Raw genomic sequence first — 10,462 nt, forward strand, 5'->3', positions numbered from 1 at the left:
GAAAGCACATGAGACGCTGAAGTAGTATATGTAATGTCTTATTTTTTTCTGCCAGAATGCCTTAAGTCGCTCATAATAAAAATGCAAAGATTGAAGCCATGTAAAAGTGAAATATAATGCCATAATTTTATCTTTCTAGTTATTTTGGAAAAACAAATCCGCATACCACGTTCTCTGTCTGTAAAAGCAGCAAGTGTCCTGAAGAGTTTTCTCAACAAGGTATAAATTGAATATAAACATCTTCAGTGATTTATCTCTATATAGATGAAACTAAGTAGAGATTCAGGCAGTGTAATATTCCAAAACACTAGAGTATATAATTTTCTCAGTTAGATCTGAAATTTATCTCTTTACCAAGGAGTATTAGATCCTGAGATGAATTTCCTTTCCATTTTGGCACTGTAAGTCACTGTCAGCTCTATATTACATATGGGTTTTTAATGTAAATGATATATATGTCCCGTGTACTCAGGGAAAAATTACATCTTTGGGGATAACCTCAATCGTACTTTCAGCTCTTTTATTCAGTTTCCTTGGGATTGTTGTTCATAGATCTCTTATTGAGCACTTGGGACAGTAGTGTTCTCTACAGATTATCATGTCAAAAGCCCTGTAATCACTTAAAATTCAGAAGACATGAAATGCTGTCATTGGTTCTTAAGAAATCTGAAGACCATTCAATTCTTTGTTGTGGTCGGTAGGTTAGAAGAGTTTTAGGATCTAATATTATGATTCTGAATGGTCTTTACTCATAACACTTCTAACACCAAATGTGTAGTTTTTTTCCACACCAACAACCAATTCTCTACCTTTTTAGACATCAACTGGGTGTCCTACAATTCCGTTTACTTCTGATTCTAACTACCTGGCGTTAGCATCAGATTCCAGGGGTTTAAGGACTTAGTCCCATAAGACTGTCTTTACCTCAGGTGCCAGTCACAAGTATCGAGTACCCACACTTCTGTCAGACTTGGCTACAAAGTTGGGGTTCCCACAATTCTCCCACTTCGGGTTCAGTAATTTGCTAGATGGCTCACAGACCCCTGGAAAATAGTTAACTTACTCTCACTGGTTTGTTATTAAGGATGCAGATGAATAGCCAGATGAAAAGATACAGGGGATGGAGCCCAGAAGGATCCTGAGCACAGGAGCTTCTGTCCTGTGGAATTAGGGTTTACACACATTCCCCAGCTATGGAGGTATTCACCAATCCAGAAACTCCCCAAACCCCATGGTTCAGAGGGTTTTATGGAGGCTCCATTACATTGGCACAGTCGATTAAATCACTAGCTATTGGTGGTTGAGCTCCACCCCTCTGAAAATGAGGCTACAAGTTGCAGCTCTCTAATCACATGGATGGTTCTTCCAGCAACCATTTTCCATCCTGAGGTATCTGCCCGCCCACCAAGAGTCACCTTATTAGCATTAACTCAGGCATAATTGAAAGGGATTTGTTGTGAATAACAAAAGATACTTGGATCACTCTGGAAATTACTCACTCAGGTTTTAGAACCTGTGTCAGCGGATTTGGGACAGAGACCAGATATGGTTATTATATCACGGTGATCTTGGCAAGCATAAGTCTTTTCTTAAATAAATTGTAGGTTAGAAAAAGTAGGTTAATGTGCATTTACCTTCTAAGGTAAATAAATATAGATAATGATGAATTTTAAAAAATGAGAAATTGAAGCCTTTGAGTACTTTATATGAAGAAAGATTTAAAATGGAAATCTAAGTATTAGCACACTGAAAAACTGATGGTGAGAGGTTTTAATGTTCAAATAAAGTGCCTTTTATTGGAAAGGAAAATGGTAATGTTCTCATTCACTGTAATGAATAAGTCACAACTGTTTTTTTGTAAGTCACAGCCCCCTTCTTAGTCCAGTGGGTCACAAAATGGTTGTATCATGGTTATACACAGATTATATTGGTTTGTTGCTGTAATTGGACATAGAGCTTTTCAAATGAGCTAGGAACAAACTTGTGAAGTTTCGGGTTTATATATTTTGACCAGCACTCTAACCTGTGCGAAAGAAATAAGTAGATGCTGCTGAAATGATTCTGCTGCTCTCTTTTTCCTCCCATTTTACTGTAGCAAGGAGTGCCCTGTGTCCACTCTAATCTCATGTTAGCTGGAGAGAGAGCCATGAGGAAGTCATACTCGGCATAAGCTTCAGATCCTCATTTAAATCTAGTGATATACCATGTAGAAGTGAAAGATAGACTGTTGTGATTTCAGAGTTAAAGGTATTATATAATAGACACAAGACCCAGGTCACAAAGACGATCTATTTATTCCAAAGAATGACATCCACTCAGTTCTTGAACCATTTCTTTCCGTCCTAGGACCCAAAGGAACGATTGGGTTGTCATCCTCAAACAGGATTTGCTGATATTCAGGGGCACCCATTCTTTCGAAATGTTGATTGGGATATGGTATGTAAATTTCCATTGTTTTCCGTATTAGGTTTCATTATTATCTTGGGCCAAATTTTATTATCTTAAAAGAATGTTGAAAAAACAAATGTATCATAGCTTAAATAACGTAAAACTACATTCTAAAATGCTTTTTAAAAAGCTTTTAAGACAATAAGAGCTTAGAATATTAATTTAATGGAGCAGGTTTTAATATTAGCAAAGCCTACAGCAGTGTTCACTTTTGTACATTATTTCCATCATTGTGAATCCTGTGGAACCCTGCCTCGGGACTCACTGTGATAGGATGTGGAGACATCTGAGGGAAGAGGAGGAATGTAGAGGTGGAATTTTTCTAAGAACTAGGCTTGAGCTGTCATCTAATATGTCTTTCTAGATGGAGCAAAAGCAAGTGGTACCTCCCTTTAAACCAAATATTTCTGGGGAATTTGGTTTGGACAACTTTGATTCTCAGTTTACTAACGAACCTGTCCAGCTCACTCCAGACGATGAGTAAGTAACTCTATAGACTGAAATATTTCTAAAGTGATTTGAAAATTTCATTTTTAGTGGCTACACGGTGCTTCATTACCAGATTATAGTGTACTTGATTTAGCTGTTCAGTTATGGAATATTTGAATCTGTTACACTATTATAAATTATAACAACTGCCCTTTTCTACTTTGCCTTCCATGCCTTATCTCTAATTCCCACAACAACCTGATAAATCTACTCACTGTCATCCTCCTCTTACAGATGAGGAAACTGAAACTCAGGTTAAGCAGAGTAGCATGGCTATCAGGGGGCAGAGTCAGGATGCAAACCCGAGTCTGACTGAGGCCTGAGCTCTTTCTACTGCACTGCACTGTTTTGAAGATAATTGTCTTTGAGTTCCTGAGTATTACTTTAAGATAGATTCCAAGAAAAGGATTTAGGTCAAAGAGTGTGGGGCTGGGCAAAGAGAGAGAGAGAGCACGCGCGCATCCCAAGCAGGCTCCGTGCTGTCCATGCAGAGCCTAATGCGGAGCTCAAACTCATAAACTCTGAGATCATGACTTGAGCCAAAATTGAGAGTTGGACACTCAAACCAAATGAGCAACCCAGTCACCCCTAAAGAGTATGAAATTTTGAAAGCTCTCCATATGTATTGCCAAATTGCTTATTAAAAAGATTACATTAACTTACCAAGTCTAGCCAGCAGTGATCTGACATATTTTTTACGTTTATGTTCATCTTTTAAAAGCATGGTTTAGGGGCACCTGGGTAGCTCAGTCAGTTGGGCGTCTGACTATGGCTCAGGTCATGATCCCTGTTCCTGGGTTCGAGCCCCACGTTGGGCTCTGTACTGACAGCTAGCTCAGAGCCTGAGGCCTGTTTCAGATTCTGTGTCTCCCTTTCTCTCTGACCCTCTTCTGCTCATGTTGTTTCTCTCTCTCTCTCTCTCTCTCTCTCTCTCAGAAATAAATAAAAAACATTAAAAAAAAAAGTATGGTTTAGAATAATTTGGGGCTATTTGATTGTTTACCTGTCATTACAGATTCATTCTCTCATCTCAAGGAGGCCCTTAGTACTCGGCAGTGTTTTCACTTATGTCTTGTTACTTCTTATCACATTCCTCATGCAGCTGTGCGTACTGTCTCTATATTTTGAAAGCCATTAGTACTACCCCTGCCTCCACGACTTCTGATGGATTAACTTTGCCTTAGCTCGACTGCAAGGATTGAGGCCTCCCTGGTGTGAGCTTGCTCCCTTCCAGCTGTCACAGACCCCCTTGCATCTCAGAATTGCTCTCTCGCTCACCTCCTTTTTCTTCTTCCCTATTCTTGGAAGGCTGTCCCTCTTGTGCAAAGGGTGGTCCATTTTCCTAGATCCGTTTCCTTAGCTTCTGCCAGGATTTCATTTTGTCAGTTATGTCCATTACTCTACCTTCTTTAATTTCTCTTTTCCTGCTGCTTCTCTTCTACTTGTAAACATGCTCAGATAGCCTAATTTTCCCCCTGAATCTTAGCATATCTTTAAACCACCATATTTTCTTCCCTCATTTTCTTTTCAAGATAATTACTACATGCTCATGGTAAAAAAAATAAATAAGTAGTATCTCTGTCAAACTCCTTCGAAGTAGTCAACATTGAATGTCTTGTACTTTTCTTACTTAAAGCACTTTAACTCTTTACAATTTAACCTGCTTCTTTGGCTTTTGATGGTTGAATTCATTTCTTAATTTCTAATTTTTGTTTAATGTTTATTCATTTTTGAGAGAGAGAAACAGAGTGTGAACTGGGAAGGGGCAGAGAGAGAGGGAGACAGCATCTGAAGCAGGCTCCAGGCTCTGAGCTGTCAGCACAGAGCCCGATGTGGGGCTCGAACTCTCGAGCTGTGAGATCATGACCTGAACCGAAGTTGGATGCTTAACCGACTGAGCCACCCAGGCGCCCCCTCTGAGTCTCTTTCCTCTCTTACTGCCTACCTCAGAAGGCTGCTATGAAGAATAAATGAGCCACAGTTTCTAGAGCACCCCCACCCAGTGCCTTTCCTGTGCTGCCTTTCCGTCTGCTTGTTTAAACATCTCCCCTAGTTTGTCAGACAAGCACCTCAAACATACACAATCTGAAATAAAAGTAATGACTCTTGGGGCACCTGGCTGGTTCAGTCAGGGGAGCATGCAACTCTTGATCTCAGGGTGGTGAGTTTGAGCCCCACGTTGAGTGTAGAAATTACTTAAAAATTTTTTTTTAATGTTTTTATTTATTTCTGAGAGAGAGAGAAAGAGGCAGCGTGAGCAGGGGAGGGTCAGAGAGAGAGGGAGATACAGAATCAGAAGCAGGCTCCAGGCTCTGAGCTGACTGTCAGCACAGAGCCCGACACAGGGCTCGAACCTACAAACCGTGAGATCGTGACCTGAGCTGAAGTGGTTGCTTAACCGACTGAACCACCCAGGCACCCCTAGAAATTCCTTTATAAAAGGAAAGAAAAGAAATGAAATGACTCTTTAAAGTCTCTTTTTCTGTTGCTCTCAGTCAGTTCCTTATTTTTATTTACTTTTCTGTGCTCATTATGCCATCATGTATTCCTGCATTCAGATCCAAAATGTCCATGATTATTGATGCCTCCTTTTCCTTAACAAACGATAACATGTTCAGCTGCCAAGTCCTTGTCCTTTCTTTCCTTCTTCACTTGTGTCGGATTCTTTGTTTCTGTTCCCACTGCCATCAGCCCCGTTCACACCTCTTTCAAATCATGCCTAGAATATTACAGCATCCTCCTCATCGGGCTCCTCCTTTGCTTTGCAACCCACCATGTACCTCTCATGATACAGCACTACCAGTTCTTTAACCCCCCTTTGTCAGAAGCCTCCAATAACCTCCTGCTTGCCTAGCAGATAAACCTGTCATCTCAGACAGCGGTCACGGCCACAGCCTCCCACCCTCTCCTCCCGCCCAACTCTCCAGTCCTCTCTCACTGTGCTGCAACGCAAATGCTGTGTTTTGACCAGTCTCCATTACTGCGCATCCCTGGATAGTGTGCTGTTACCTTTGCTTATGCTGTTCCCTCTGTATGCCCCTTTATTTTTATATTCTGAAACCTTCTCCATCTTGCCGAGCTACCTCAAATGCAACCAGACCTTTGATGAATCAAGGTGAAACTCCTTACTGTAAGCATCACTGGCTTCCTTGAACTGGCCATCTGCTAGGAAGGAACTACCTTCCTCCCAGGATCATCTGCATTTGACATGCTTCTGCTCCTGTGCCTTCAACTCCAATAAATTACTTGGCGCTCTCCCAGACCTAATCTTTCATAAATCCATTCAGTAAGTGGTTGTGGAATGAATGCTGGCTTTCTCAATTTCCACAACCAGAAGTCATCCTTCTCATCAGAACTGTGCTTAGATTAAGATTTAGCTGTCCTGTATGAAACTTAGCAGGTACTGCTTTCCCTTGTAGCTTTTCGTTATATGGGGTACCTTCCCTCCTCGAAGGAAGGGACTGTACCCTTTGTAACTTTGCTCTGCAGTATGGTGTGGGCGTTTAAGTATTCCAATATTCATTGCTATTACTCTTATTGCAGTTGAATTAGAAGCCCAGTATAGCAGAATGCTGACGTCTCTGTACTGTGACCCATGACCTCCTTGTGATGTCCTCTCCTTACTCTAGGTCTTTCTGTGTACTTGTCCCTATTGCCTTTTCCTTTTGGTGAACTTCTGGGCGTTTCTCATCACCATCTTCCTGTTGAGGTGACTACTAAATTGAATGCTAATTGAGACCTGGATGTTCACCTATAAGTATGAATGTTGCTCAGGTCAAAAGATTAACCAGAATTGTGACAATTAGTGACTTTTAATTTCTAGCCTTCAATTTTGGACTACCTTTTGGTTCTAAAGCTTCTTACAGGATTGTTAATCTTTTATTTTCAGTACTCTTGATTCTTCTAGAAAATGTTTTGGGATTCATCTAAACACTTAATAGATTTCTTCCCCCATAATTTATGTAAATTAGCCGTATGTTTTGTTTTTTAATTTTCTTTGAGCAGTTAAGTAAAAAGTTGAAGAAGTCTAGATTATGAAAATTAATTTATTTTTTTTCAACAGTGACATTGTGAGGAAGATCGATCAGTCTGAATTTGAAGGTTTTGAGTACATCAATCCTCTTTTGATGTCTGCAGAAGAATGTGTCTGATCGTCGTTTTCCAACTGCATTTTCGCTTGTGTTGCCATTTACTGCATGAATAAACCCGTTACCAGCCTGGATACAGTGAACCATTTTATATTTCTTACCTACAAAAAAAAGCATTCAATATCTTCTGTTGTTGACTGTAAGAGTCAATTATTACATCTAACTATGAAAAAAGAAAATGAAACTAGTTTCCAGACGGTGGTGTCAGCATTCAGTTAACTGGTAATCCAGCAGCCTCCTGATGAGTGATGAAGTTGTCCTTTGTGTTTAAAGGAAATACTTAACCACCGCTTTTAAGGCACGTGGTGGGATTATGTCATAAGCCTCCCATGATTTTTGTCACTCTTCATTTAGTCCTCAAAGTTTTAAATTTTGGAATAGAAGAGTAATTCAAAATACAACAACTTATTATATTACCTGTTACTTTCTCAATTCTTTGTGTTTAAGAATTCAGCTGTAAATTTTATTGCCTTGGATAATTAAGTTATTGATTTTTAAGGCAGCAGTTATTAAATTGGTAATAAAGGATGTCACTTGCTTAGAATTAGGAAATACAGTTTCTCCTTGAGGAAAAAAAGCAGGTACATTTTATTAAGTATCAGATTCTAAATCATTAGCTGTTTTTGAAAAACTGATGAGAGTGATTTCCTAGTATAGGGGTGTCAGCTTCTGACCTTATCCCTTTAGCCAGAACTCTAACTGGACTGTTAATAACTGTCATTGAAAGAACCCAGGATGCATTTGAATGGAACATTTCTCAGGATATAGAAAGGAAAAAAAAAATAGAAGTGAAAAAAATTTTAATCTAAAAAAAAAAACCCAGAAAAGTGCAATGGTGATATTTATTTCTTATTAAACAGTGAATCCCACAATGATTTTTTTGTGATTTTAGATAATAAGGAAACACTCCTTATCAAACTTGTAAAAGCATTCCATTATCCAGTGGAGACAGAATGTATCCAGTTTTTTCCTTATAATTTAGTATACAGAAAAAGTATTTATCTTCCAAATAGTGTCTTATCCATACTCACTTCTTCACCAAAACCACATTGTCCATATTTTTGGACCCTGTTTGTGGTACGGAGTCTTCAGTGAAATTAAAAAAAATAAGGTCAACATGAACAAATATTCAGGACACAGACATACATATATCACAAGTTTCAGCTCCTCAACTGAGTTTTTGTTAAGTAGGTAACACATATAATCAGAGTGGAATACATTTCAGGGGCAGAGTTCTTCAGATTATTTTTTATTAATACTAGTGCTTAGCAATTTATTATTTAAAGGGATGCCTATGATTGCATCTGATTATTTTGAATATTTTTTTAATGTTTATTTTTGAGAGAGAGCTTGTGAATGGTGGAGGGGCAGAGAGCGGGGGTGGGTGGGTATAGAGGATCTGAAATGGGCACTGTGCTGACAGTGGCGAGCTTGATGTGGGGCTCGATCTTACAAACTGTGAGATTACAGGCTGAGCTAAAGTCGAATGCTCAACCAGCTGAGCCACTCAGGTGCCCCTGAATATTTTTTTAATGAAAAGGGATGTAAAAAATAACAATAATAATCTAAATTACCTACAATTGTCCAATCCTAGTAAAAGTTAATTTTGGGGAAAGCTATCTACTCTTAAATTTAGAATGATTTAAAATTTATAGGCATTTAAAAGATCATCTTTTCTTTGGATGCTGCATTTTATTTGAAATGTAATTTTTCTGAAGTGTCTGTCCATGTACTCCTTTTTCTTCAAATGACAGTCTGAAAGCAATGAAAACCTCAAAGGATAAAGTTTATGTACATTCCCATGTTTATGTAAGAGGTATATAAATGTTTTTCTTAATACCTGAAACTTGTTTTAAAAAGCAGTATACACTTCAAATCATAAACTTCTAGAAAGTTCTGACTTATCAGAAATATGTTTATGACCTTGCTTTTAAGTGGTACTGTTTCTCCTAGGGCATTAGTTCTCAAATTTGAGAATGGGGAACAATTACTTGGGACATTTGTTTAAAATGCCCATTGCTGGGCCCACCTTAGAATTCTGTTGGGTCTTTGGGCCTTATTTTGAGAAACACTTCCTTTGACTTATTCTTTTATTTTGGCAGTAGTTATATATTAGAATATTCATGATAAGTTTTGAGAAAAGGGTAGGCAATGAGTTGCTATCTTATCTACAATTTTAAATAAATTTTGAATGACCTCTTCAAGTTAGATCTCTCTTTCCCAAAAATTTCCATCCATTTTCTATCAGTAATATTACAAACGATGAACACTTTTCTGTGATGAGGTTTTAACCATTATTCAGGGTGGTCTTTTGTGTTTAAAAATTTTTTTTAACTAATAACATTTACTGTGTATATTTTATACAGAATTGCATTACAAATATGTTTTTAACTGTGTTCTGTTTTTTGTAGTTTTTAAGTGCCATGCCAATTCTTTTTATATTATAGAGAAGTTCTCTCAAAATACTCAGCGGGAATAAGGCAGTTGGCAGAATGGTTGGAATTTTGGTGTTCTAAGAAAAAATTTATTTTGCATAAGCATGTATGTGGTCAGATCATTTTATGTGAATGCAGCCTGAATTGGATATCAGGTATTATACTTGTTCAGTACCTGTACATTTACTTTTTAAACTCTGTTTTGTTTTGCTTTTTGTCATACAGAATACTGCCTTGGTCATCATAACATAATCTGTATTTGTGTACCCTTTTTTTTACTTTAAAATCTTTAAATAAAATGTTTAATACTCAATCAAGATTGGAACATGTTTAATATGTAGCATATCAAATTTGTAAGAACAGGGTGTATCAAAATTGGTTCAAGGAGAAAAGTAAAAATTTTAGAGTGTGGAATTTTGCTGTACTTACAGCAGCATTCTGGTAGTACTAATGCTGTATTACAGACATGTGTGCATAAAATATTGTTCAGTGTGTTTTCAAGCTTGCCCTTCTATGCATCCCTTCTATTAGAAAACAAAGTAGTAAAAACTCAGCCAAACAGAGCATTTTAACTAGTTTTAAGATGGAAGCAAATTTAAACAGGTTCAGAGCAGATTATTCCCAAATTATATTGTACAGTGATCTAAAGTTCCAGGACTTCTTTCTGCATAGTAGCTGGTGTCCATATATAACATGCATGAGCCTGGCATTCCACACTTACAAACCTCTTTACCGTAACTTCATGTCTTCTTACCTTCATGAGAAGAATGAAATTTTAAGAGCCTTGACTTTTTTCTCAGTACACTTGTCAAAGAGCTAGGGCCTGTATATGAAAACCACCAAAGACTGACCTCTATCTTATCATTATATTTTATTAAAGATTTTTAAATGTTTATTTATTTTGAGAGAGAGAGAGAGAGAGAATCCCAAACAGACTCTGTG

The 10,462-nt window shown here is 37.9% G+C and overlaps 1 protein-coding gene across 2 annotated transcripts in view; it reads left to right on the plus strand.

Annotated features, from left to right (window-relative positions):
• PRKCI (protein kinase C iota) overlaps positions 1–7,868 on the plus strand; it is a 71,899-nt gene extending 64,031 nt beyond the window's left edge. For both annotated transcript variants that reach the window (XM_039236540.1, XM_039236541.1), the window contains exons 15-18: positions 140–219; positions 2,347–2,436; positions 2,813–2,928; positions 7,001–7,868. In XM_039236540.1, coding sequence (XP_039092471.1) covers positions 140–219; positions 2,347–2,436; positions 2,813–2,928; positions 7,001–7,088 — 374 coding nt within the window. In that variant the 3' untranslated portion in view covers positions 7,089–7,868. The remainder of the gene's footprint in view (positions 1–139; positions 220–2,346; positions 2,437–2,812; positions 2,929–7,000) is intronic.
• Positions 7,869–10,462: the final 2,594 nt, after the last annotated feature.

This window comes from Hyaena hyaena, unplaced genomic scaffold, assembly GCF_003009895.1.
Source record: "Hyaena hyaena isolate Hyena2069 unplaced genomic scaffold, ASM300989v1 scaffold_112, whole genome shotgun sequence".
NCBI classification, from domain to species: domain Eukaryota; kingdom Metazoa; phylum Chordata; class Mammalia; order Carnivora; family Hyaenidae; genus Hyaena; species Hyaena hyaena.